The 26,034-nt window shown below is 38.6% G+C and overlaps 1 protein-coding gene across 15 annotated transcripts in view; it reads right to left on the bottom strand.

The window, feature by feature from the left end:
* GTDC1 (glycosyltransferase like domain containing 1) overlaps positions 1–26,034 on the bottom strand; it is a 314,519-nt gene that overhangs the window by 89,955 nt on the left and 198,530 nt on the right. For 10 of the 15 annotated variants that reach the window (XR_012056851.1, XR_012056850.1, XM_072931740.1 and 7 more), the window contains 2 exons: positions 6,419–6,586; positions 2,965–3,138 (listed from right to left, as the gene is read on the bottom strand). The exons of 2 other annotated variants lie outside the window; for them this stretch is intronic. Coding sequence is in view for 11 of the 13 variants with exons in the window: in XM_072931740.1 (XP_072787841.1) it covers positions 2,965–3,138; positions 6,419–6,586 (342 nt within the window). In the remaining 2 variants the exon portion in view is untranslated. Of the gene's footprint in view, positions 1–2,964; positions 3,139–6,418; positions 6,587–14,561; positions 14,649–26,034 lie in introns of all 15 variants that reach the window. 3 more of the 15 variants (XM_041717244.2, XM_072931742.1, XM_030278124.4) reach the window with 2 other exon arrangements.

Here is a 26,034-nt window from a genome sequence, read left to right on the forward strand (position 1 = left end):
CCCCATCACACATGTAAGGATGATTTCTCAGATCACCTCTCTCTCCCCAACCCAAAGGTAGATTATGTTTCAGACAAGAACACACACTGAGACATTCACACGCAAAATTAAAGAGGTCAAAATAAAAAAATAAAAAACCCACCCTGGTTATTTTGCCTTCAGAATTTTTAAGTATTTTCCCAACATCTCAGCAAAATTATGCATTTTAAAAAGACTGCAGGCACTGAAATGATTGTCAGTCATGCAAATAATCACTTACTTACACTGTATGAGTTTGGTTTGGATAAAGCAAATTACCATTTGAAAATAACTTGAAAATCACTCTGGGCTAAGAGCTTGCTTTATAAATTTTAGCTTGGCCACAATTTTTCTTAACCTTTTTCTCCTCAATCTCCATTCAGTCACTATACTAATACAATCCAAATTAAAAAAACAGCTTTGAATTGCCATAGGTGCATTCAACTTTATGTAAAACATGGAAAGAAATAGCAAATTTTGGCTGCAGCTGAAGGTCAAAACCCAAAGAACTTCAGAGTCAGGCAGAAGCAGCCTTTTCTTTTCTTCAGATTTTTTCCTGTTGTCTTGCATTGGACTTTGTCTAAACACCTCAGATCTTATATCTAGAATTAGCTGTTGAATAAAATAGATATCCTAGAGCTGACATTAGTTTTTGTTTCTAATCACTCTGCTGTGGAAGTTTTACTGTCACTCAGTTGTTTATGAATATCTTAATCTTTCCCATCAGCATTGAAAAGAGGTTTCTGATCTAATCCCAAGTGCAGCGACCACAATAAAATGGGAAAGGTGCTCTGCCTTGTGAGATGGGATTTAATATGAGAGCAGGACTCTAAAAGAGCACACTGTGAGATCTGAGAGCTTCCTGCTGTACCAGTTTAGGTAGCAGGCTCACGATTTTACCCACCTAATCACCTCCTGCTTTGGAGAAATGAGTGCTGTGCATATGATGACTTCAGCCTAATTTGTCAGATCTTGTCTGACCCCATCTGCCAAGGCTGACAAGTCTAAAAGAGATGATGTAATATACGAGACAGGGTTATCATAACTTCATCTCCAAAACTAGGTCTGGGCCACATGATTCCTAAGGTATGCCAAAACCCTGAGAGCCTCTGGATCTGGCTCCACGTCAAATATGCTGAGCACCCACAGCATTCCCCGTGCTCAGAAGCTCTGGACTCTCAGAATGAGTAGTAGATCCTCAAAGATATGCAGGTACTGAACTATGCTGCCATCCAGGCAGCCAAGTCCCTAAGAAACACTGGAGGATTTTAACCCACTTGCCAAAAATAGACGTTTCAAGATTTAACTTTAGACATTGATTTCTAAATGATTTGCATCAGTATTTTAGAATACGAAGTTTTCCAAGACACTGAAACTCAAACCTTTCAGTTTAAGTACATCAGCTAGTACACGACCTCAGCTCCTGCACTAAAAATTTCTCTACCTCAAGCTACCACACATGTATATTTAGCCTTTAAATAACTCTAAGTACAGGCTGGTCAGGGAAAACATCTCAAGTGTGGCTAGAACTTATTATCAGACCAAAAGGTGGGCTCTTGCAAAGTCATTGCAGTGCTTCCCACCCTTATTTCAGCAAAAAAATGTACCCAACACGGTGTTAGGTTTAAGAGCATAATCAAATTGCAGAATCACACTCTATTTAGTGCCGGTCCCACTGAAGCAAAGTTCCTGTTCAGTGGGAGGAGAGTCCCTTATAACAGGAAAAACAATTGTGCCAGGTTTAATCAAAAGTGAAAAGGATCCTGTGAATGTTCCCTTTGAGCCACATAACCCACTGCTAATTTCAAGGCGGGCTCTGAAACGAGGGCAATAAAAAACGTCCTTCAGAGTATCCGAGGAGGAGCGAAGAGCAACTCCTGCTGCAGCAAATGCCAACATCTGCAGGGCTGCTCCTGCCACAGGGATGCTCCTGCCCACCTGGCCAGGCACTAAAAGAGGTAGGGGAGGGGGTAAAACAGCTCCTTGTCACCTTCACTGCTCTCCAGCATGACTGTCTCCTCCTCGACCTCCCCAGCACAAATAAGCCCAGAGCCGAGGTGTTGGAACCCTGCTTAATCAAGAATTTTAGACTTTCTGTCTAAAATTGTTGTCTAAACAAACACTGATCCCCAAGAAAACCCTATATTTAACCTAAAACCAGAAAGAAAACTTCCAAAATTAAATAAAAATCAAATTGTGTGTAATTTAATCTTAAGCGTGTAAATAACAATGTGTAATATCACATAGAAAAAAATCTCAGAACTTAAAGTTTTAAAATATAATAATAGATCTAAAACAAAATAAAAGTTTTAAAATAAAAGCTAATCCTTGTTCTTCACCTTCTTCATAAATTTAAATAATATTGTATAATTAATTTTTAAAAATCCACATTACAAACCACAAGTAAATTAAAAATAAAAATCATTTCAGTATCAATTCTTAATTAAACAATTTATCCTTTAAAAAACCTTATAAAAAAAAAACCTTATAAAGAAAAAAAATACATTTTTAATTTATTAAAATACTACCTTTTTAATTTATTAAAATACTAAAAACCTTGGTGTAATAGAAATAAACACTAATAAACATCTAAATCCAAACAAAAAATACCATCTCACACATTTAATCCCAACCCTAAGAAAAAAAAACCCAAAAACTCATCACTGAGGAGCAGGCAACTCCTGGAAGGCTGAAACAAGTGGGAAATCACTACAACAAGTGGGAAATCACTCATCCTGAACGATGCAAGTTTGCACGACAGGCACTGAGGACAGGCTCGGCTGCCTCAATAGCCCCTGATTATTGAAATACATTTATCAATTAGGGGATTTTGCATATTATCAAACTCATTCATTAACGATGCTTTAGCTGATTAGTTAGAACGTCACCATAAATACAGAGTTTTGACAGGCTGGAGGCAATTTATGACGTGGAAAATGTACTGACCTGCTCACATCAGGAAACCTGACTGGAAAATAAAGAACTTGGCACTTCGGTCTGATTATTTTTTCCAAATCCTTAGGTCTGTGGTCAGGAATCAGCTTCATAAATTTTCCAATGGATTTAAGAAAGGATTCCATATTAAAAGCAGAGTTGAACACCACAACATCAGCAACCAAACTGCAAAAAGTGGTGAAGATTAATGAACATACTGCTGGCACAAAAGGAACAGGATTATGCTACAGGCAAAGGAAATAGGACACAGATTCTCATAAGCAAGCAAAAGGTGTAAGTGGATGCTAATTAAAATCAACCTTTTCATGTGAATTATGAGTATCATAAGTACCTTAATCAGAAATGTCTTAATTTCCCTCTATTCACCTTTTAAAAACATGTTTAACCTTTTTTAACTAATAAAAGAATACTATTATTAATCTAAAGGAGCACATCCTATTCTAGCTGTGGAGTTTTGTTCATAAAATGATAAGTATATTGTTACTCTCATCATCTCTCAGAAGCATGATGAACAGATAAAGATCACTGTAATCTGACTTTTGTAGAATTAAAGTCAGAAGAAAATGAAAATTCCTCAGAAATACTTCTTATTGAAGGACAACTTACCTTTGGTTAACCTACCTTCAACTGACCATGTGTGTCAGGCAGCAGGACACTAAGGAAATGGATTGTTATTTTAACCTATGCAAACACAATCCTGATTAAGAGTATATCCTCTATATATAAAAATAAAATACATAGCATACAATATCCATCTCTCTCATAAAAGTTTGAAAAGAACTGGCATATAAATTTAATGTTTTATTTCTACTGCTGTGTTTTAAAAATCAATAATTAGAAGATGGGAGTTCAATGGTAATGCAGGTATTATTTCTCCACTCTTAGAGTCAGTCTGGAGAAAATAAGCAGCTATAAAAAACCTGAAGGATCTGGAAGTTTATCCCAGCAGTGCTGCCACAACCTGAGCTACACCAGCACGAACTGAGGTAAGAAATGCTTTATGGCCAGTTGGTTTTCTCAATATGTTATATATTGTAATACAGACCTACAGGTCAGAAGATACATTGAGGACATGTGTTCATAAGTCACAGGGCTGGTGAAAAGTATATTTGAGGTGAGAGGCTGTCATTCATCCTCTCTGCATCTTTCTGCTGTCTGGTCAAGAAAGAGAACTGACACTGCTCACCAAAGCAGCAGGAGTCAGCAGGAAAAGCAAAGAAACTCCAACATTAGAGAGAAATAATCCTTTTCAAGCTGGCTGCAGGAGCTGAAATGCTTTCTGGCATCTTACCCTCTTGCCCACCTACAGTTTTTAACCCGTTGGAAGCCTCAGTTTTGTACAGAAGTCATCTTTTCTGCACTGATTTGCAGATGACATGAGGCAGGAACCCGACACATTTCCTTGCTGCTCTCTGACACGCAGCAAAGGCTCCAACATCATCTCACCTTCTCTCCTGCATGAACTCGTACCTGCCCTGACTCCTTCCTGCAGGCTCTGCAAATCAGGGGCAAATTAGAAAGATTAACTCTTTAGAAACATCAGAATTCTGATTTTTTAACGATCCAAAGCACCAACCTGAAGGTTCAAAGTGCTCTAATTTTAATAATCTCCAAAGCCTCTGTGTAAAAGTGGAAAGGTACATTTTCCCCATTTCTAACATATTTGGAAGATGAAACGATGGTACCTCTTTGCAGATGACCACTGGAGTGTGAAGAATAATACAGAGGACATGGCTCCAATTTTCTGTTAGACTGGGGTTTCAGCAGAACAGAAATGGGAGATTAATATTATGGAAATACATGAAGCAGATACTGGAGGCTGAATGGGACAGAATTGAGCATCTCTTGCCCCATCCCTGGAAGTGTCCAAAGCCAGGTTGGATGGGCTTGGAGAAACCTGGTCTAGTGGAATGTGCCCCTGCCCATGACAGGGAGTTGGATCGAGGTGGGCTTCAGAATCTCTTCCAACCCAAACTATTCCATGATTCAGTGAGCCACAAAAATAATCTTTATTTCTCTCATAAGAGAAGATACTTAAAATGCATATTTTGAGGATACATGTTTGTCAGTTTACAGCAGACGTATGAAAAATAACTGCCACAATAAAGCAAAATATATATACAAAAAAAAAAAAAGATTCCTTTCCTTTTGTTAGAACATCTGAAAATGGCTGCTACTGTTTTCAGAAGATTTTTCACTCCACTCTCCCATCTTTACAGCTCAGTAAGTGAAACATGTTGCAAACACTGTGGCAGAGGCAGCTGCAGAATGGTCAGAGCATACACAGATCATTAATTGAGAAATTTCAACGTAACTGCCTTAGATTATAAAGATGCAAAAGCTTAACTTGCACCTTAAAATGCTCAAGCCCTATTCTTTATAATTCTTCAACCAAGAGAGAGGTAAGGAAGATAATGGAAATGAATTTATTTCAGTTGAAAACAAGTGAGTTTTGCTGTTTGGCTTAGGTCTGTGCAGTGCCTAACCACAAAGCTTTTCAGTGGTGCTGTTATTAACTTCTTTCATTAACTCAGATTCGAGAAATACATTTGTTTTTGGCAACAATAAAGGACCACAGCCTTTAAAATGTCTGGGTATTTTAGCACTGCACAATTTCTGAATACTAGATGAAAGAAATATAAGGATTTATCTGGTATGTTTACTGCCCTCTCTTCACAGGAAAAGTGCTGCAGTACATTTTAATTTCTGTTTATTTCCCTAAAACCCTCACCATAATTTCAGATGGATGCAGTAAAAGCTATGGCCAAGCACGAGCTGAGTAGTGCAGCTTTGTGAAGCATCCATGAAACAAAGCATCACTTTCAGCCAAGGCACAGGTCAGAAATCCCACCAGCAATGGGTACACCATGGCAGCATGGGGGACTTTATACAATAAATTGAGATGATGTTTTAGAGCAAAGTGGTTCAGTCACACTGATTTTATCAAGCTCTCCTCAGAACTCTGCAGGTACCTCAGTTTGGTACAGGGTTATCATTTATAGAATCACAGAATAACCTGGGTTGGAAGGGACCTAAAAGCTCAACCAGCACCACCCCCTGCCATAGGGCATCTTCCACTCCCCCAGGTTGCTCCAAGCCCCATCCAACCTGGACTTGGACACTTCCAGGGATCCAGGGGCAGCCACAGCTTCTCTGGGTACCCTGTGCCAGGACCTCCCCACCCTCACAGGGAAGAGTTGCTTCCTAATATCCCATCTAAACCTACTATCTACTCTCCATTTGAGGTCGATCCTTCATCTCCTGCCACCACATGGTCTTGTAAAACATTAATACAAAATAGTTAATTTTAAAAATCAATACAAATTAAAAATAGAATTATAATTAATACCAAAAAAAGTATATGGAGAAGGACTCCTCAGGGTTACAATGCTGTAGAGACAGGAGGACACCTTAAATAGCGAGGAGCAGCATGAGCCATACCTACCATGAAAGAATTTGGTTGTATCCATACTGAAAATCCCTTTCCTGGCATTTCTGGACAGGATATGCCAATTGGTTCTCATGGAAGTAGAGGACCTTTTTCAATTTGCCAAGGTCAGGGCGGAGGGCAGCGAGTTCAGCCAGGTTAAGCACCGAGCTTGCAAAGAGGATCCTGCAAAACAAGGAGAGCAGTGTTTACTGCTCGCAGGGGTCACCCCTCCCCTGCTCCCCACTGCCTCCCCCCCAAGAAAAACATAACCCCTATAGGGACACATCAATAGCTAAGCCTTAATACCATGTAGCAGCACTCGAAGTTTTGATCTCTTAAAAAACAGCTGCTAAGAACCCAACTAGAAAAGCACCGAATCTCATCGGTCTTCCCAGCTCAGTTACAGAGAGATGCAAAATAATAAAAAAAAAAAAAGCTGGATGGATTTTATTGAAAAAGGCAAGAAAAGCTGTATCTGAAGGACAAATGGAACAAAGATAAGGCTGGCTAGGGAATACTTTGCTTGCCAGTTTCATTACATTTTACTTCTTTATGCAACCAACTACTGAAATTCAATATATGAGCAGGAATGGCACATGTTCATGTTATGACATAAACCCTTTTGATTTATGCACTGTACTTATCTAGTATGGTCTGCTTGCCTTTTTTTTTTTTTCCCACACTTTTTCTGTTTTATTTTCACATTTTTATTAGGTATTCTCTACATTTCCTTATAGAGGGAAATTACCCTTGCACCCCAGTCCTGCCACTGCACTCCTGCTATTCCACAGTCCACAACACTGCACACATCCTTCAATTAGATAAAGCAGGCACAAACACCACTAACGAGCTGCTATCTTAGCCCTGTGTAACTTCCCAGGCTATCAGAAAATGAATGTATATAAATGTGTAATATGAAATCCTGACCCTACTGTAAGCAGTGGTAGATTTCCCTGCATTTCACCAAAAACATGTGAGCATCTCCTGGCCCCTGGCTAGCACTGCTTCCAAGCAAAGTGAAACCTGAACTTGCACAGAGCTGAAGAGCCTCATATATTTGTGTCCTGGATTTCTTATCACAGAAGAAAGAAACAATTGAGATTGGGTATCTATTACAGATAGAACATTAAATTTAATAAACTGCTTTTCAACAGAGACTGTTTTTGAATTGGGGTTTTTTTTTTGCTATCCATCATTTTAGTAATTCAGATTCAGAACTGATTTATGCAATGTTTTATTCTTTGAAAATATTTTTTCTAAGGGTTTTGGGTTTTTTTTTCCATACTGTTATTCCCATTCTTTCTATTTTTACATGAATTTTGTGTTCAAGATGACTGCCAAACTGACATCACTAACGTGATAAACTTCTGATTCTGGCTGCCAACCTCAAAACTCATGAACTTCCCCAAACATCCATCTAGATCATATATATCATATCATATCTCTGCTAACTTTCACCCTTCTTAGATAACCTGTATCTACAGAACAAACACTTCCTAGAGCATAGATCCTGTATCCATCTTCATCAACCTGGGTCAATGCTGATCTGAAAGGCTTACAAAAGTAAGAGATGACTGTTATTGCCTTGTTCATCAAATATTTGATGGTTCTAAAGGGCCTGTCACACAGAATGCCAATTAAGATATGAGCTCAAGTTTATTATGAGCCATACTAGGAGGAAAAAATAGTTTTAGGTAAGTCATTACTTATTTGTCACCGTGAGTAATGACCTCTGGACCTCATAATAACCTGGGTGCCAGGCTCAAAGCAGAGCAGGAAAAGCTTACTGGGGGCGATGTGAAATCCCTGCTCAGCACCACAGTGACAAAGAAAAATGCAAACTAAAGAAAACATATCCCAAAACGTGCAAAAATGAGAGGAAATGCTTGGAAAAATTTTGGCTATTGACAGGACAAGGGGGAATGGCTTCATACTAAAAAAGGATAGGTCCACATTAGATAAAGGAAGAAATAGGAAGAGACCCTGTGAGGGTGGGAAGGGGCTGGCACAGGGTGCCCAGGGAAGCTGTGGCTGCCCCTGGATCCCTGGAAGCGTCCAAGGCCAGGTTGGATGGGGTTTGGAGCAGCCTGGGACAGTGGAAAAAGTCTCTGTCCATGGCAGGGGAATGGAACAAGATGAGTTTTAAGGTCCTTTCCACCCCAAACCATTCTAGGACTCCATTTCTGGATTGCATTATAGTTTATCTTTCCCTTTACTGATTTTTCAAAAAATTCTTTTCTGCCATGAGTTAGAGAAGAAAACAGAATTGATACAGAATGGTATTGATGAACCTGGCTGAGTTTGAAGGAAGAAAGGGGAAAAAGGCAGCACATTGGGACTGAAACCAGGGAAACCAGCACAGAGCAAGGGTGGGAAGTGCAGACAGTGGAGGTGCCAAGGTTAACACACTGACTGGAGAGAAAAGGACAATGGAAAATACAATGAGAAGAGATCCAAGAAATAAGCTTGGACAAAACCATGTAGCTCTGATGCATCTTAACTTGCTCAGATCAACAATGGAGTAATTAGGAGAAAAAAAATTATGGCCATAGCCACAGGCAAAAATCCCAGCATCTCCAGTCTCGGCTTAGGCAAACTGGAGGAATTCAATAGCATCATTAGAGCACAATGGAGCCTGGCTTCTAGCAGGGCAAAAAAGGCTGAAAACTTGGAAAGCTTGCAAGAGGTAGATCTAAATTTCCTCCACTGTAAATAGAAAGTGATAAGACACAACTAACAAGCAGATCGCTTATCACTGCCCAGCTCAGCAAAATAAAGTGGTGTCAAGAGAAAACTGTGGTGACGACTAGCAAATTCAGATGTAGAGCCTGAAATGACATTCCTGTGCTTCTTACAGCAAGGAAAAGAATTAAAATAAAATCATTGATTAGGAAACGCCCTCCTCGATTCAGTTCCGTTACTCTGCAGCACTTCCAGAATTTATCCCGACTCTGAGAGGCTCTCATGGCTGCTTCTTTACTGGCAGAGAAGCTGCTAACTACCAGCACTAACCAATTTCCCTGGCTTTACAAGCTTAAATAGCACCTGACAGCACGGGTCCCCGTGAACATGCCCACAGAGCAGCCGCGTTCGTGGCTAATGGACTCACGCAGGGCACTGGAGGATATGCTGGAGTGTATTTCCATTTAACACCTATTACAAGGGGAAGAAAGGAAAGTTTATTATAATGGAACGTGCGACATAAATATATGTCAGTTGTCATTCCGTGTGACATCAACTTTCATTTTACCTCGGGTTATTATTTAAGTAATAAATCCTAACAAGGTGAGCTTTATCATCCCACAGAGTGTATCCGGGAGGTAGAGACACAAGGTGATGGCAAGAACGCTCAAAACATGATAATTCCTGACAGCTGCTGCTTGAGCACAAGTTAAATTGAACAGTTTATCTCAGCATAAAGATGTTATAAGGTTTTATGTTTAATTTAAAAAAATTAACATAAAACCCAGAGAAAGCAGAGTTAGGCAATCTTTCACAAACATGACATACTACAATCACTGTATAAGCTGGATTAGTACTTATTACCATGCTACTAGAGAATTAAGCTGTTTTTAGACCACCAAAGAGCTTTAAATTGCAACTTTTGTCTCTGTAAGAGAAACCTATATTTAAAACGTCTGCTAAATTCAAATTAACAGCTACATCATTAACTTACCATCTCACAAAACCCCCTACAATTCAACTGCTATTATGGTGTCCTTATCGAGACCTATCAACACTGCAGCATTTAATATATACAGTGCTCTCCAATAAATACAGTGAGTGAATCCTCACTAAACCTGTGCTGAAGGTCACATTCCTAAAGCTCTGCCCCAGCTCTCCTCTCCAAAATATCTCTGAGGATTTTGCTGTGTGACAAGTGACCTTCTTGCACAGAGCAGGACCGTCCCATGTGCAGTAGCCCCACTGCCTTGGAGACTGGCCAGATTTCAGGGCTACCATCCTCACAAGCTACAGTCTAAAGCCATGGTCATGCTTCATCTCAATCAGTTCACAGTCCTTCTGAGGAGCTGCTTGTGTGAAATTAGTTAAGCATGTGCTTAACTAAAATAAATATTCCTGGGAAGGAAGCTGAGTGCACTTGCAGGTTCAGAGATGTGACATGTCCACAGAATTCTCTGCCCTTTGCTAGTGTCTTCCCCATTATTTCACTCCAAACAACCAAAAATCTGTAAAATCTAAAAGCCCCCCCTTTTTTTTTTTAATTACCAGCAGACAAAATGACTAATACGGGTTTCCATTTATATCAAGCAAATTATAATAGTGAAGGTGCTAAAGTATTTTTATTTGGCTTTATAAATCTTCTTTGTGTCACGCAGCCATGATTTACTCTTTTATGGCTTTGCCTTAAATCTTTCAATTAAATTCCCATGCAACTTAACTAAAAACACATTTTGCCTTCCCCTTGGGAGACCACACAGGGCATATTTATGTATCTATGGATATGGAGGCTGAACTCTCCAATCCACCAGGCTTACAGAACAAAGCAAGTTTAAAACAGCACCTGACTTGTAGTGGAATGTTCCTCAGTATGACAGAAGCTCTGCACAAAGGACAGATGAATGTAGCCACTATTTGTGTGGCAGTACAGGTAACCCAGCTGTCCCTGGAAAAGGGGGATTGCAGCAGCAGCAGGGACTCTCCTGCTCCACAAATAAAATCCAAAGCCACAATTCTCTGCTGCTAAACAACTACATTCACAGTAAAAGGAGTTTATGATTAAAGACCTGGCAGCCCAGAAAAGAGCTATGAGCACTCTTCATTCTCCAGGAGCAGTATTACAATGAAACAGACTAACATTTGGATATGGCTACAAATATGAGCCTTTTTAGGGGAAAAGGCTAAAATAAATACTAAAATAATACTGTTCAGTAGATGGCACTGATTGAACCAGTGAAACCCTGGCACAGGGTGCCCAGAGCAGCTGTGGCTGCCCCCGGATCCCTGGAGTGTCCAAGGCCAGGCTGGACAGGGTTTGGAGCAGCCTGGGATAGTGGAAGATGCCCCTGCCCATGGCAGGGGTGGAATGGGATGAGTTTAAGATCCCTTCCAACCCAAACCATCCTGTGCCTTTATTTCTGGATTGCACTATAGTTTATCCTAACCATCCTGCCCCCTTAAAGTCTGAGGCAAAGGCAAGAGGTTTGACCACAGACACACCTGGAGAAACAAGGGCTCCAAAGGTGATGGAGCCTCCCAGCACCTCCAGATCAAACCTCATGGCAGGGTTCCTCCATCACACAGTTTTCCTTGATTTCAACCCAGCAATTAGCCAAGTCCATGGATTTGGCTTTGAGTTACCTTTCAAATGTAAACTGTGTCTCCAATAGCACAGTTAATGTCTGCAATCTTAACAGACCAGCTACTTTTGTTTGTTATTACACACATTTTTATATGATCAGCTTTCAGAAGTTGCATTTTTTTATCGCTAGCCCAAGAACACACAAATTACAACTGCATATAAAATGCTTTTCCTTTTCCCATTACACAATAGACAACACTGAATTTCTGAACAATAAATACTAATAAGTGGTAATATGTGACAGTAGACAGTATAATAAATAATAAATTAACAATAATTTTTTGACATGGAATGTACAAATGTCAAAAAATGCTTATAGATATTTTAACTCATAAATTAAGGTTTTTGTAGATAAAGATAATTTGCAATGTTTACAGAAATAATTAAGTCTTACTATTTTAATGGTCTCTATTTTTCAGAACAAATCACAAGGGTTGTCATGCCTTTCATCTTAATTAGGCCATGTGTTTGTCTTATTTATTTCTATGTACTTTCATAAACGTTTACAAATATTAATTGTAAAGAAAAATATTTTTTCCTCTTGCTGTAATTGCTATATGTACATACAGTACAGTAATAAATATTCATGGCAGCTACCAGTTCAATATTTAGTATTTGGGAGTTGCCTTGTATGCTAAAATAAAGCAAGAAGGAAAAGCTTGGTTTAAACTCATACTGCCAATCCTTTCTTTCTACATATTTTTATTTTAAAATACACAATTCCAAAAATTTAAAAAGTTATATAAATGCATTTTTTAATTTGCAAATCATTTGGGTTCTCTCACAATTTCTCCTTACCCCTCTGATTCTTTATTTCAACCAGCTGATCAGAGCATTTATGTACTGGAATCGAATCTCAAACAAAATTTCAGGCCAGATCCCTAATCCACACAATTAAGAACCAGTCTTAAACACTCTTCTGCTACTTTTTATGAACTTTAACACAAAAAGATATCAAAAACTATGTGAAAACTGTGAATCAAAATCACTTCTCTATTTAATAACAAGAAGTAAGCTTGCAAGAGACTCTCACAGAGCAGACTTTTGAGGGGGGTGTATTCTGTTTGAACTGCTTTGCTTTTCAGGCAACGACATGGAAGCTTCTTGAATTTTATTAAGTGTGTGTGGTACTATTTTTTTCCCCTGATTTGTAATTAAATTTGGCTTCAATTAATTACTGACAGATGCACATTTTTACTTTAGTGGCCAGATTGTTCACCATGGGCTACATCGGCCTCTCTGTTCCCACGAAGGGAGAGGTCAGGACCAAGCAGTCAGAGCTGTGGTGATGGGGGGAAGGAGAAACCATGAGTCCACATCGTCCTCCTTGCTCAAATTCCATCAGCAACAAACAGTGAAGCAAAGGAATTTTATTAAAGCAGAGAATAAGCAAATCAGAATAACCCACCTAGTGAAAAATAGCTGTTGCTGGGTGGTTTATATAAGATGGACAGACTACCTCTGCTCAAATAGGTGCTGTGATAGAGCAAAGAAAAAGTACTTTTTAAATAGAGGAAGGCAAAATATTCGCCACAGGTAAATATACAGGATGCAGTGATGTATAATGAAATGACATTTTAAAAGAAAAATGCTTGCAAAAATGATGTTCTACTCAATTAGGTAATATTTAAGCAGCATTATTTATTAGTTGTAAGGCTGCAAATTAATTTAATTTGGTTTCTTATCTGTCCAGCTCTGGAGAGATGCCAAATATGTCAAATGCTTGGCATGAACAAGGCAATATGGCCAAGGGGTTGTAGCAGCACGGAGAATTCCTAGGGCTGCACGTAACTAACTGTTCTTAATGTGAACAGCAAGCCTTGAGCATCCTGACTTCACATCTCCTGGTGCCAGCCTGGATCCAGGATGGCACAGAGCAAACAATCAACACCATGGATGTATGGATCCCACAGAAAGGGAATCAAACCCAGCACAGCACAGCCCCACCACAAGACCCAGGGCTTTCCTTAAAAAAGGTTTGAATTGAGAGATGCTCATGTGAAGTAGAACAATAAATAGTGGAACTCATTTTCCACTATTTTAGTAAGTTTTGGCAAAGAGAAAACTCAAATCTTCCCCCAGTTTTCAGGTTTACATATTTTGTGTTTTAAAACCACAGAAGACCTGCTCACTTTGCACAATTGCAGAGAAAATCATGGAATAGTTTGAGTTGGAAGGGACTTTAAATACCATCAAGTTCCAACCCCCTGCTATGGGGAAGCTTTGCTGACTGTTACATTTCAAGTGCCCTGAAAATCCTTTTTTCCAAAATATTCCAGACTGGTTTTTATGTTGCTTTATGCACCTTGATATCTAAACACTTTTTTTTTTTTAATGGATTTGAAGACTGTGACTAAAAGAAACTTAACTTTCTTAGCAAATGGCTTTCACATTTTTCCAATATCCCACAGCTCTGATTTAATCTCAATCTATGAACAGCAAGTCCTTTAAAAATTATTTTTATGGACTCTCTCAGCTGACTTTCCAAAAACACTCCCACTGCAGAGAATCAACCCAAGGCATAACTACTGCCGAAGAATGGGGACCCTCAGGAAAAGCAGGATTCTTCCCAGAAAACTAATACAGTCCTTGAAAAAACTCAGACTGTCATAAAACCTGAGCAGCTGGCAACTCTGTCACCATGAAGTATCCATATGGAAGACCGAGATGTGTCAAACTACCCAAAACGAGTTTGGATAGTGCAGAAGATGGAATAAATAATTCAGTATCTTCAACACTTTCAACAGCAGGTAGTAGATATGCTACCTGCTCCTACAACGTGCCAAAATGTAACATGCGAGTGAGAGCGAGCGAGAGAATGTGAGTGTCTCCAACCTGTTTTCATGAGGATATTTTGCTCGAGGAACTTCTCTTTTTAGAGGCATATGATCCGTATCAGATGTTTGTCAGGAGCAGGCAGCACTACAGAACATTAGGAATAACTTAGTGATTTTTAATATATATATTCACAAAGTGAATTCACAAAGTCCTCCGTATACATGTATTCAAAAAAAAAAAAAAAAAAAAAAAAAGTATTTTTATCAAATATTACCAAAAAAAAATGAAGGGGAAATATGTATTTCTCCCAAATGCCCTTCACACTTCTAGAATATTTGTTGCTGCAGCATAGTGGAACTTTCCTGCTGCAATATAAGCTAAGCAAACTATTCCATGTGCTCAGCAAAGTGGCAATCAGATCCACAATTTAAATATTTCTGCTCCATGTTCATTACATAGTTCAACTATAAAACTACATTGTGCAGTGTCAGTCTTCTGCCATCCCTTCATATGAGAAACAGTTACACGTTGCTGCATAAACATTCATCATTTATACTCTGAGAAGATAAAGTGACACTTCTGTTCCCCAAGAAATTAAAATAATTTAATGCTTAAGGGTCTCCAGAGTTGTCTTTGGAGGGACAAGCTCCTTCCTACAGTGATTTATCAACCAACACTTCATCAAAAACACAGGGGCAGCAGGTAGACTGATATCCAAAAGCACATCAATAAGGAAAATGTCAAGTTTTGTGTACTGCACACTATTTTGAGCCCCTCCACTTTCTGATTAGAACATTTCTGTAACTCAGCAAAGCCCACACTCGCTACCAGATTTGAAGGATTGCACCGAAATGGCTGAGCAACCGACTGAAGTGAGATTTCAAAGAAGTGAGACAAACACTTGCCTAAATTCAAAAGCTGCCAAACATATTTCATCAGACTTTCAAAAGATAATTGTTTTGTCTGTTCTGAATTAAGCTTTAAGTGCTTTAAGAAAGGTTTCTCTACAGACATGGCTAAAGATCACAAAGGGGAGCATTTGGAATGAATGGAACCCTTCAGTCATATATTTATTTAATATCACTTGCATCATGCCTGGCATATACCATAAACTGCTTTATTTCCATTTCCATAACATGATTTTAAGGATAATCTATACTGATGTCCTACCATTTTATTTCATATGTTATCATAACAGGGTTTTTATTTATAATGCAACCAGGGAAAGAGAAAGAAATAAAGAATCTCAGCTCTTCAGCTTGGAGCTCCTGACACGGGATGTAAGGGAGCCATGCAAGAGCTGACATAAAGAAGAGAGAATTCAAAGACAAAGAGAAGATGTCAAACTCATGAGAGAATTTAACAACCACGGAAATTAAGCCTTTTGCCCAGTTTGATTCTCCAGCTCCTGGCTGAGAGTTTTGCAGGGTTAACAACATTAGATATTTACAGTCATGTCTGGTCAACTTACACAACACAGATCTGACCCTTGAGTGAGCAACCCATACCTCAACACTGCAAGATGCTGGTATTTCCCTACATGCAAAAAACCAATAATAAAATAATAACTTGATAAAAATACTTCTAGGCTTCCATATATATTTCACGAATCGTGCTTTTCCAATACATCTCATATGCAACTAGCATTTCAGAATTCTTTTTATCATTAAATAAAGCATCCAGTGCTAAATTCCCATTATTCCCCAGGAAAATGAAAGAGAAATACCTGCCTCTGGGGTTGAAATCGTATGTTAAAAAGTCAGAACACCACACCAGATGCTTTCTAATCTTTAAGATTAAGAAACTGAGGCCAAGGCTTGTTTATCAAGGGCCACCAAGCAAACCAGGGGAACAGTGAGAAGTGAGGAGCCCAAGCCAGAGCTGAAGATAAGTGAATGTCATGGTCTAGTGATTTAATCAGGTCATGTAAGATCATGTAAGTGTTTATGTATCTTATGGACCCTGCTCACCACAGTACCTGACTGGTTTCCCAAAATATTATCTTTGTGAGAGCGCACAGAGTGGTTCAGCATTTTCAGATCTCGTATCTTCACTCCCAGAGAAATGTACGTGCGCAGATGTCTGCGTGCATGAACATGCAAATATACGACACATAAATACTATATACGCACATATTTTCTAGCAAAATCCACCAAAAAATCTATGAAACATTCTGAATTGAGCTATTTAAACTGTGGCCAGGAAAACTGTTGACAAGAGCTAATTTGTTATTGAGAAAAGACTGTGTATCTCGCCATGGCAGAAACCTAAAAATCTGTTCAAGATGGCCAAGCAAGGAGCTTTCATATGTGCAAAGGCTGAGCAAAGTAAAGCAGTTTTTGGTCAAGGTCTCCAAGTAACACCATTTTTCCAGCAATGCCTTTGAACTACACATAAAACCTTTCAGGAGTCCTGAAAAGGAAACTTGACTCAAGCTGTTTGTCAAGATGACTGGAGATGTTCTTTGGAAAGTATTTCCAAAATGTTCTGGAGCAATGGTAGCTGTACAATCATATGGGATTCATTTTCTGTATATATCTCTTTATATTCCTGTAAGAAACAAATTAACTTGAAAATTCAAAGGTCTTTATACAGCCCTGTGCTCTTAGGTACAAATATTTAAGTAATCTTTACTTCCTGTCAAACACTGAAATGGATATTAAATTATATTAAATTATTATAGATACAAGTAGTAACATTTCTTTTCTGCTTTGTCTGTTAGCTCCTGCATCTTGGTATTTCTAACACAGACTATAAAAGATATTTTAATATTATCTTTGATTTAAATTGCTTCTTCTATTAAAACACAAACTTTGTGCTAGATGTATAAACACCTGTCCAGAAGTCTCACAAATTTTCCCTGTAAAGGATCACAGGTTTAGAAAAACAGTATTTATTCTGAATATTCCTCCCTGATGGTTTCGGGATGCCATCCCTTTAACCACCTTTTCTTTTCTCCTTTAAAATAAACAAATATATGAACAAACCATACAGAAGGAACTTCATTTCAGCCCCAATTGAACCCAAAACTCCCCACTGAGCCCTATGACCCCCACTTGTATGTGCTCAGCACTGTGGGAGCTGCCCCAGCCTGCAGGTACATGGAAGGGGTGAAATGTTCCACTTAGCTTCATATATTACATAAAAGAGAAGAATAAAATTAATGTATAAAAAAATGGGGGGAAACAAAAATAAAATGTGGGAAATGTCCCCCTCTCCTATTCCAGGACCTGTGGATTGACTTGATGAGAAATAAGCAATCTGGTAGATAAAATATAAAAAAAAATATTTTTTTCCTTCTCTCTCGTTCCTGTGTATTAGCAGAAAGAACAAAATGAAGGAGCAAAGAACTGGTGAAAAAAAATGAAGGCAGAATTACATCCGTCAGGGTGATGGAGTGCAGTGTCCTGCCCAGTCCCACCACAGACCTCCTCAGGGCTACTGTTTCAAGTAAAAATTAAACAAGATGACACAGAAACAGTCCAAGATTGACATTTTCCAGCTTTGTGTCATGTTACATTATTTGAATGAATCTCAACTTTTAAAAACATCCAAAGGAAAGGGAATGAGGGCTGTATAAAACAAAAAGGACTTGTAAGAAATAAGACTCTCACTACAAGAAAGAGAGCCACCCATGCTGATACAGCCAAAGGTAAGATTATTTTTAAGGACACTGTTACCTATCCAGCCACTCCTTTTGCTGCCAGATTAATATGAAAAAATGTTTATTATTCTACCAGTATTTTTACCCTGTGACTTTAGTCAGGTTTACCATAGGTCCATCTCAAGGATGAATTGCTGATGAAGCCCAGTGTTCCCACCACAGCTGCTCTCCTGACCATCTTCAAGGTCCACAGTCCACACCACAAGGGCTCAGCATTATTGGAAGGATAAAGCCCTGAAACTACTGAAAAAGCTGTTCAGAAGTATGAAAATTAATATGCAGGATTTTTTTCCTCAGTTACCAAGAAATTTGAAGCAGCCAGCAATCAACCTCCCTCTTCTCAGCACTCAAAAGCACTTACAGAAAGCCTGCTCTTAACCTTACTGCACAGAAAAAACTCCCTTTTATCTTCCATTTATTTTCATTTTTACCTGAAAGGCAGAAAATAGTTGGGTTTTATGTACACCAAACACGAACTGGACTGTTTTTTGCAGTGCAGACTGTGGTCACCTTCCCCCCATATGAATGCATACCTGAATTTCCACCAAAAAATAAAAAACAAAAAAAAAAAACCACCAACAATATTGCCCTTCTGATTTAAGCATGGCCTGTTACTCAATGTAACGTTCATCTATACATGTTCTCACTGTTTAAGAACTCGGCGCAGGTGTTATTAATAAAATAAATTTATTTTTAAAAAGGATGCTATTCTATAAGCTTTGAAGCTCACACATAGTCTAACTTAAGCCAGCTTGGGCTCATCTGGTCTTTAAATGAGCCCTTTCATGTGGTCAGCCCACGAGCCATACGTACTGCTGCTCAATCACGCCACTGTACATCGTCAGCGCGAGGATGATTTGCATGATTTGCATTTCCTGTGCGCTCCAGCTTCAAGGAGCTCCAAGCACCACGTACAAAAGAAACCACCGCCAAGTAATGCAAAGATTTTTTACTTAAACCAGATGAGACTGTTTCAGTCAGCCTTGCCAATAGTGAAAAAGGGAAAAAAAAAAAAAAACAGAAAGAGTGTGGGGGAAAAAGTCTCAGGGATATCCTGTTAAATAAGGATTTATTTGGAGGGAATCTGAACCTAAGATTCATACCCTTACTTTTGAAATATAAAAGCTGTATGAGACCCTTAATAAATACGGCCCAGCAAAAAATAATTCAGTTAATAAATAATTAATAAAAAATAATTCAGTTAACTTTTCTTCCCCAATATTTCTTAGCTTTTGGCATTACATTAAGTTAGTAATTTATTTATTTATTTAACAGCACAAAAATGGATTCTGATTACATTCTGTTTCATAAGGTAGAAAACCTAACCTAATTAAACTCAATTCACTGATAGCTGGTAAATACTTGTCCCTATGAATAAATCTTTTATTTCATCCCAAATGATCAATAAAACCTATTGGACAAACAGCTAAGATAGAAACTGCATTACAGTGGGCTTCAATGAATAAGAACTAAAATTAAAAAAAAATGTACCAGAGCCTCGTTGTCATGAAAAACAGAGACAGATGGGGAGCCAGACCTATATGATGCTACAAATAGATGAATATCTTGTAAGGATTTCAACAAATGTTATAAGACCTAGTCAAAAATTGAAAAAGTACAATGCAGCAGCACAAGCAAATCTGAAGTTCACCTGAAATCCAAGCCATACTATCACCATGATATAGATTATCAATGTTTCAAAAATAACAATAAAGAGAAAAGCCTTTATAATAATCTCTTCTAGATAATGGCACAGCAAAAAATGATATTATTCAGTACAAAGAAAATAAAATTAGGAGATTTGCTGTAACAGCTGCTTTGGAAATGAGGTGCATCCTGTCCCCAACTTAAAAATACAGGTGGGCACGTGCACTTCACATTCCAATACTGGATTGTATGGCAAGTGTCCCTTTAAGCTGGTAGATAAATTGAGATGACTAAGGACTATCAGGCTGAGTGAGCTGTATGTGCCCAGCTACAGAGTGCAGCCTGACAGAGACCCAGGTCAGGCTGCTCCAGGAATCTGCACATCATCACGCTCCAGAAAAACCACAGCAAACTCCCGGCGCTGCCGCTTTCAAAGGACGCTAGATTCTAGAAAATATAGTTGCATTTTCTTTATTTTTGGTTGATTTTTTTTCTTTTTCTGTGTTGCTCAAATGGAACCAAATATAAGATGTGGGTGAAACCGTAACTGCGGGGTTAAATTTTGTCTTGAACACAAAAATTCCACTTATTTCATTGTTGTCTGCAAACATACAGTCAAGAGCCACATTTAATCACCACGCGTAGTTTCTATATTGTGACTGTAAGATTTAGTAATCGAAATGGCTACCAGAATAAAAATGCACTCTGTCATTTTTCCACTTAGACAGCCCCTGTATAATGCTCTTAAAGGTCAGCTAATTTTATTATGGAAAGTAACTAATAACCTTTATTAATTCTTACGCTCGCAGTTTTCGAACACGTCAACCAAATAAATAATACACTGCAGGAAGACACCATACAAACCAAGCTGTTGAATACAATCTCTCTGCATTTGCAACAGACAAAAGAGGTCATTAGAAATGTAATACATGGGTGTTTTTTTTCCTCTGGAAATTAGGAAAACATGGATAGACAGAGCCCTTTAAAAGCCAGGCTGCCGGTCCTCCCCTGTGCTCCAAGATGCTGAGACCACCAAAGGAGGTGCTAAATTCACTAATACCCAAGCACAACTATGATTCCAAATGTTATGCAGCACCTTTTCTTTTTTTCTAATTTCCTAAATTTTCAGGATGTGCTCACTATTGGAGACCACAAGAGTTTTGCTTAGAAACTTTTCTGCTGTCTTTCATTTAAAAAAATGACTGAAAAAAACATTAAAATATCTAAGTTTAAAATATAGTTGCTTATTTTTTATTCTCTCAATATCTCTTGCATGGAAAGCATCATCATGTGGCACACTATATAAAATGATGCAAGAATATTCACATTTGTTAAGGATTTTTTGCTTTCCTTAAGTGGATCAGAATGCACAACTGCTCATGGGCAGCCTCTCCTAGCAAATGCTTTGAGTTTGTTCCTAAGAAACATTACCCCACCTGAAACTAAAAATAGATGGTTATTTTTAGCCATTTAATCTCATGAGGAAAAAGACACAGTTTGTACCAGTCTTCTTTAATTTACGAAATAATTCCATAACGAGCCCTGTGTGTTTATATCATGAAAATCCCTGGCACTCAACCTCCGGGCTCACACACCGGCTGCAAGTGGAAGCAAAATGGGGTTTAAAAGATTCCAGCAACAATAGTCTTGTGACTAAATCAGAAACAGAAGCACAAGTCATGAGCCAAACAGATACCTATCGGTTTCCTTGAGCTTAATCTGATTAAAACATGGCTCTCAAAAATGTTAAATAGAATGCCACGTCAGAGAGCTGGCAAATGATAAAAATAGTTCATGACAGGAAATCATTATTAAAGCAGCACTACTTGTGTATCTGTTATGGAAATTTCCCTGTAATTTTTCTAGGTTTCCCCTTATGCTTTTTGTTGAGTTGCTATTACACTTTTTTTTTCCCCTCAATGGCATGTAAGTTTGAGATGCAAAAATAAAATTATCACTGCAATTTTCCAACTATACTCTGCTCAATACCATCTCAAGTGTGTCATACATCATCTTGTCATTCACTTGAACAAGAAATCACATAATATGCAGAGGTAGAAAATAATCTGAAATGAGGAAGTGCCACTAGGGCAAAACCACATTCATATGCCAACACAGGGGAAAATTAAAAGAAAAAGAAATTAGACTTCACCTTAACTTCAAGGACTTTCATAATGAAATAATCTTAAAAATACTTAATTGGGGAAAAAGTTTCAATGAAGACCTTCTGAGAATGACAGTAGAGCCATTCTAGAGTTCACCAAATAATATTAGAAAAACAAACCATTGAGAATATACCATTACAAATCAACCTGAATGTTTTAAAAGGCTTATAAAATTAAAAGAAGAATCCTAAGAAAAAATTTTAAAAATAAACTCAGTATTTCTATGTTCCTACTACTAATCACTCCCCTCACAAACATCCTCCAGATTATTCTTCAGAGCACCCCAAAAAATATAAACTAGAGTTGTAGTCCTGATTTCTGTTACATAATCCAGAAAAAGCTTTTACAACCAAAAGACCCCAACAAAACAAAAAATAATCCCTAAAAATACTTTCACAAGATCTTATCTTACTCTAAGGCTAACTCTAATTCCTAAGTCCTTAGTTCTCCATACTGAAGAGACTTCAACAAACTTCAACAGGTACTCCCAAAACCCTTTGGATTATTTTTCACTGATTGGAAAAAGCCCCTCTATCCATCAAATCAGCTTTTCATTCAAAACAGACATTTCATCTCTAATGATGATTCAGGTTTCTCCCAAGAAAAGTCAGGATTAGTTAGTAACTGATGCAGTGCCTCTCCATCAGGACACCCAATGTCCCTCCTGTACCTCCACTCATCCTCCCTCTGTTCCCTGCACCCAGCAGCCTCTGCTACTGACATGAATGCTTAAAACAGGCAGGGTTTTTTAAATTTTAGGTCAAACTCGTAATTATTTGCTACTGACACATCATAAGACAAACACATGATGTGGGGGAACAATGAGGTACTTCAGAGACAAGTCTAGATGGAAGTAGGGCTAATCTTTAATTAAACTCCAGCTACCACCCACCTAAAATCCAGATGTGACAATCACAGCAATAGTGACAATTTTTAAAGACAGCGGAGTCACCACATGTTTTGCAAGTGTGTCTAAGACCTCCTTGATTTTCGTACTGGATATACAGCCAAGCTCTGCCTGACTCAGCATGAAAGGGAATGTGCATCCTATTAACAGCAGTGCTTAAACCTTATTCCATAAAGAGTGTTCCAAGAGCGCTCACATCTATTCTTCTTAATATCCCTCCCACATTAAGAAATTATTATCTAATACAGGGAGTAATCAGCTCATGGTCTTACTACAGTCATCCTCCTTGACAAAGCAGGGAAAAAAACACCCAACTGTGAAGCATTAGAAAGTCAAGGTTCAAAACATCCCCATTTATTGAGATCAATGCAAATTTATTTAGATCTCCACGCAACAAGACCAAGTGATACAGACTGGTAAATTCAAAGTCCCTGCTTCTGCAATGGGTCTTCACCAGGAAACACAGAAGGTCACAGTGAAGGACACACAGCCTTAACTGAGGGAACAAAAGCTGATGGCAGCTAATCCAGAACTGGTTTAAAGGTTAATTTTAACACTTTACCACATCAGACCATTGTTAAGCACTGAATTTCACGTTGTCCTGCCTGTTTTCTAATCTGAAATACCAATATAGAAGAAAGGACTAATTAATTTATTACAGTATTACATACCCTTTCAGGTGGCAACTGAATGGCAGAGTTCAGGTGTGCACCAAGAGCCATCCAAATTGATGCAAAATTGTTCCCAACATCCCCTTTCTCATTCCATGGCCCCTCTCAGATCCATCTTCTTTGTATTACCCCAGGAAATGAGACATACAAGAGGAAAACAGACATTTCTGTGGTGCTTAGGAGCAAAAATATGTATGTGTAGAATTATATAGAGGGCCAGAACACCTCCCATCACTGCAGGCTAAATGAGTCATCCACTTCAGAACAATGACCAGTAATTAAACAAGAATCTGTAAAGCTGTTAAGTGCCTTTAACAATTCCAACCTATGACACTGAAGGGGTACAAGCTCCCCATGTACTGAATCCATCTATATGATCTGTCATACACTGGAGCCTCTCACAAAACAACCTCTCACCCACGGAAATGCTTCTCCCCAAGAAGCCAAACAAAAACAATTTAAAATATTTATGGCCATAAATTTCAGCCCTGTTCCATAACCCTATGAAGAGACATGACATCATGCTAACTACCTAGACCTGTCTGGTTGATAACAGCCCCAGGTTTCAGGCTGCAGACTGAACTGCAGGAGTGTGGAAGGGTGTGAACCTACAGGTCAGCACAGATGCTGAACACAAATCTGACTGGCCAAAGCCAGAGCTGACACTCCAGCAAATATAGGAGGTCTGGCCATGAAGGACTGACACCACAAATACAAGTCTTTGCAATATTTTTGCCTTCTTGGACTGGAAGTAGGAAGGTTTTCCTTAAAGGGACCTAATTGCTTCATCCTCCAAGTCCCCGTACCCACAGTTCTGTTCTCATGTGGTAGAGATTCCATATATTTCCTGAAGCATTAGTAAAATAATAGCAAGCTCCATGCTCCAATGGGACATTTCTACCTGTTTTTTATCAGCGTAGCACGCTGCATCTCTCTTTGCTCTGTAGTTTCTCCTACATTTCCACACCTCAGCTACATATCTTAAGTCTCCATTGCTTACTGAAGTCCTTTCATAAAGCTCATTTCTAAATCTTGTCTAGAAGTATTTGTTTCTCCCTTCCTAACCCCTTACTTCTCTAAGTGCCGAGCACTTGGCCAGCCAATATTCCCAAATCAGGCTTCAAAGAGGCAATTCTGAATTGTCTTGACTCAGGTTGTGACAGGAAGGGGCAGGGGCCCCCAAAAGCGTGGTGCTCTGCTGCTGCAGGAGGGAGCAGATGGCCACCTTCCAGATGGCAGCCAACCTCGTCTCACCAGCTGCAACATCTGCACCTTGAGTTACATCTCAGAGGATGGTCCTGACACAGACTGCAGGCCACTGCCCACGGCTCCCGGACACACGGCTGCTCCACAAGCCAGAGCATTTTGCAAAATGCAGAATGACAAGCCTGAAAAAAGGTTACGACTAATTAAAGTTTGTAGCAGGGCACAGTTGAAAGAGAGTTCAAAATTAGATGTTGGGGAGAAATCCATGTTAAATATATATATTTTAAATGTTTCTCCAATCCAGTGTTTTGTCCCCAGCCACAAACATGCCTTCTTTCCACATGGCACCTTGCAAACCTGGAATTAAGATGTGAACCATGCAAACCCAACCAACCCTGATGGTTTTGCTTCCAGGTCACCCCACGGCACAGAACGAGCTCATTTTTCAGCTTCCAGATCAAAAATCTCTAACAGCACTACAAGAGCACTCAAAAATGGACTGAGTCCAGCTTTAAACATGATAAACTTCCCAAGGCTCAGTGAAACGGTGGTCAATGAATTTTAGCTTGAAGTAGCAAAGAGTTATTTGTGAGTTCTGTACCATCTAAGTCTAATTTTAACACAGCCACAATTATATTGTTTCTTGACATGAACTTAATTCAACTCGTTTGAGCAGTTAAACTTGAAACCTACCAACAGGAAAGTAACTAAATTTTTTCTGCCACAATAAGAGACTGATATGAATTAATGGTTTCACCAGTTTTACTGTATATATTCTTCAACAGTTTATTTAATAAATTCAAAAATTAAAGTGTTGCTGCTTTCTTATTCTAAATGCATAACTTCCTCAAAAAGATTGTTTCCAGACATTTAAAAGGAAAAAAGTGTGTTTTACAATAGGAAAAGGGAGCACACCACACTTCAAAATTCATTAAAATATAAAATTCTGGTTACAGGCTCAACAATCTGCCTAATTAGTTTTTTCTAATTAGCAGGATGCTCTAACCTCTTTAATAAGACTTCTGTGGACAGAATGTTCCATACTGGTTATCCATCTGAGGAAAAAACTAAACAAATACTTCTGAAGTGCAGCTAATAGAACAAACGTGGCTGGGCTTCATGGTCAGAAGGCTGCTCTGGCATGTAATACTAGCAATCTGCAAAAACATGAAATATTCTACCTTGGATACACTACTGCTCACACTAAACACCCCTCCGGATTTCAAAGACAAAATCAAAGCTATTATACGCAAGTGTCAATGAAGTTACA

The sequence above is a fragment of the Taeniopygia guttata genome, chromosome 7, assembly GCF_048771995.1.
Source record: "Taeniopygia guttata chromosome 7, bTaeGut7.mat, whole genome shotgun sequence".
NCBI lineage: Eukaryota > Metazoa > Chordata > Aves > Passeriformes > Estrildidae > Taeniopygia > Taeniopygia guttata.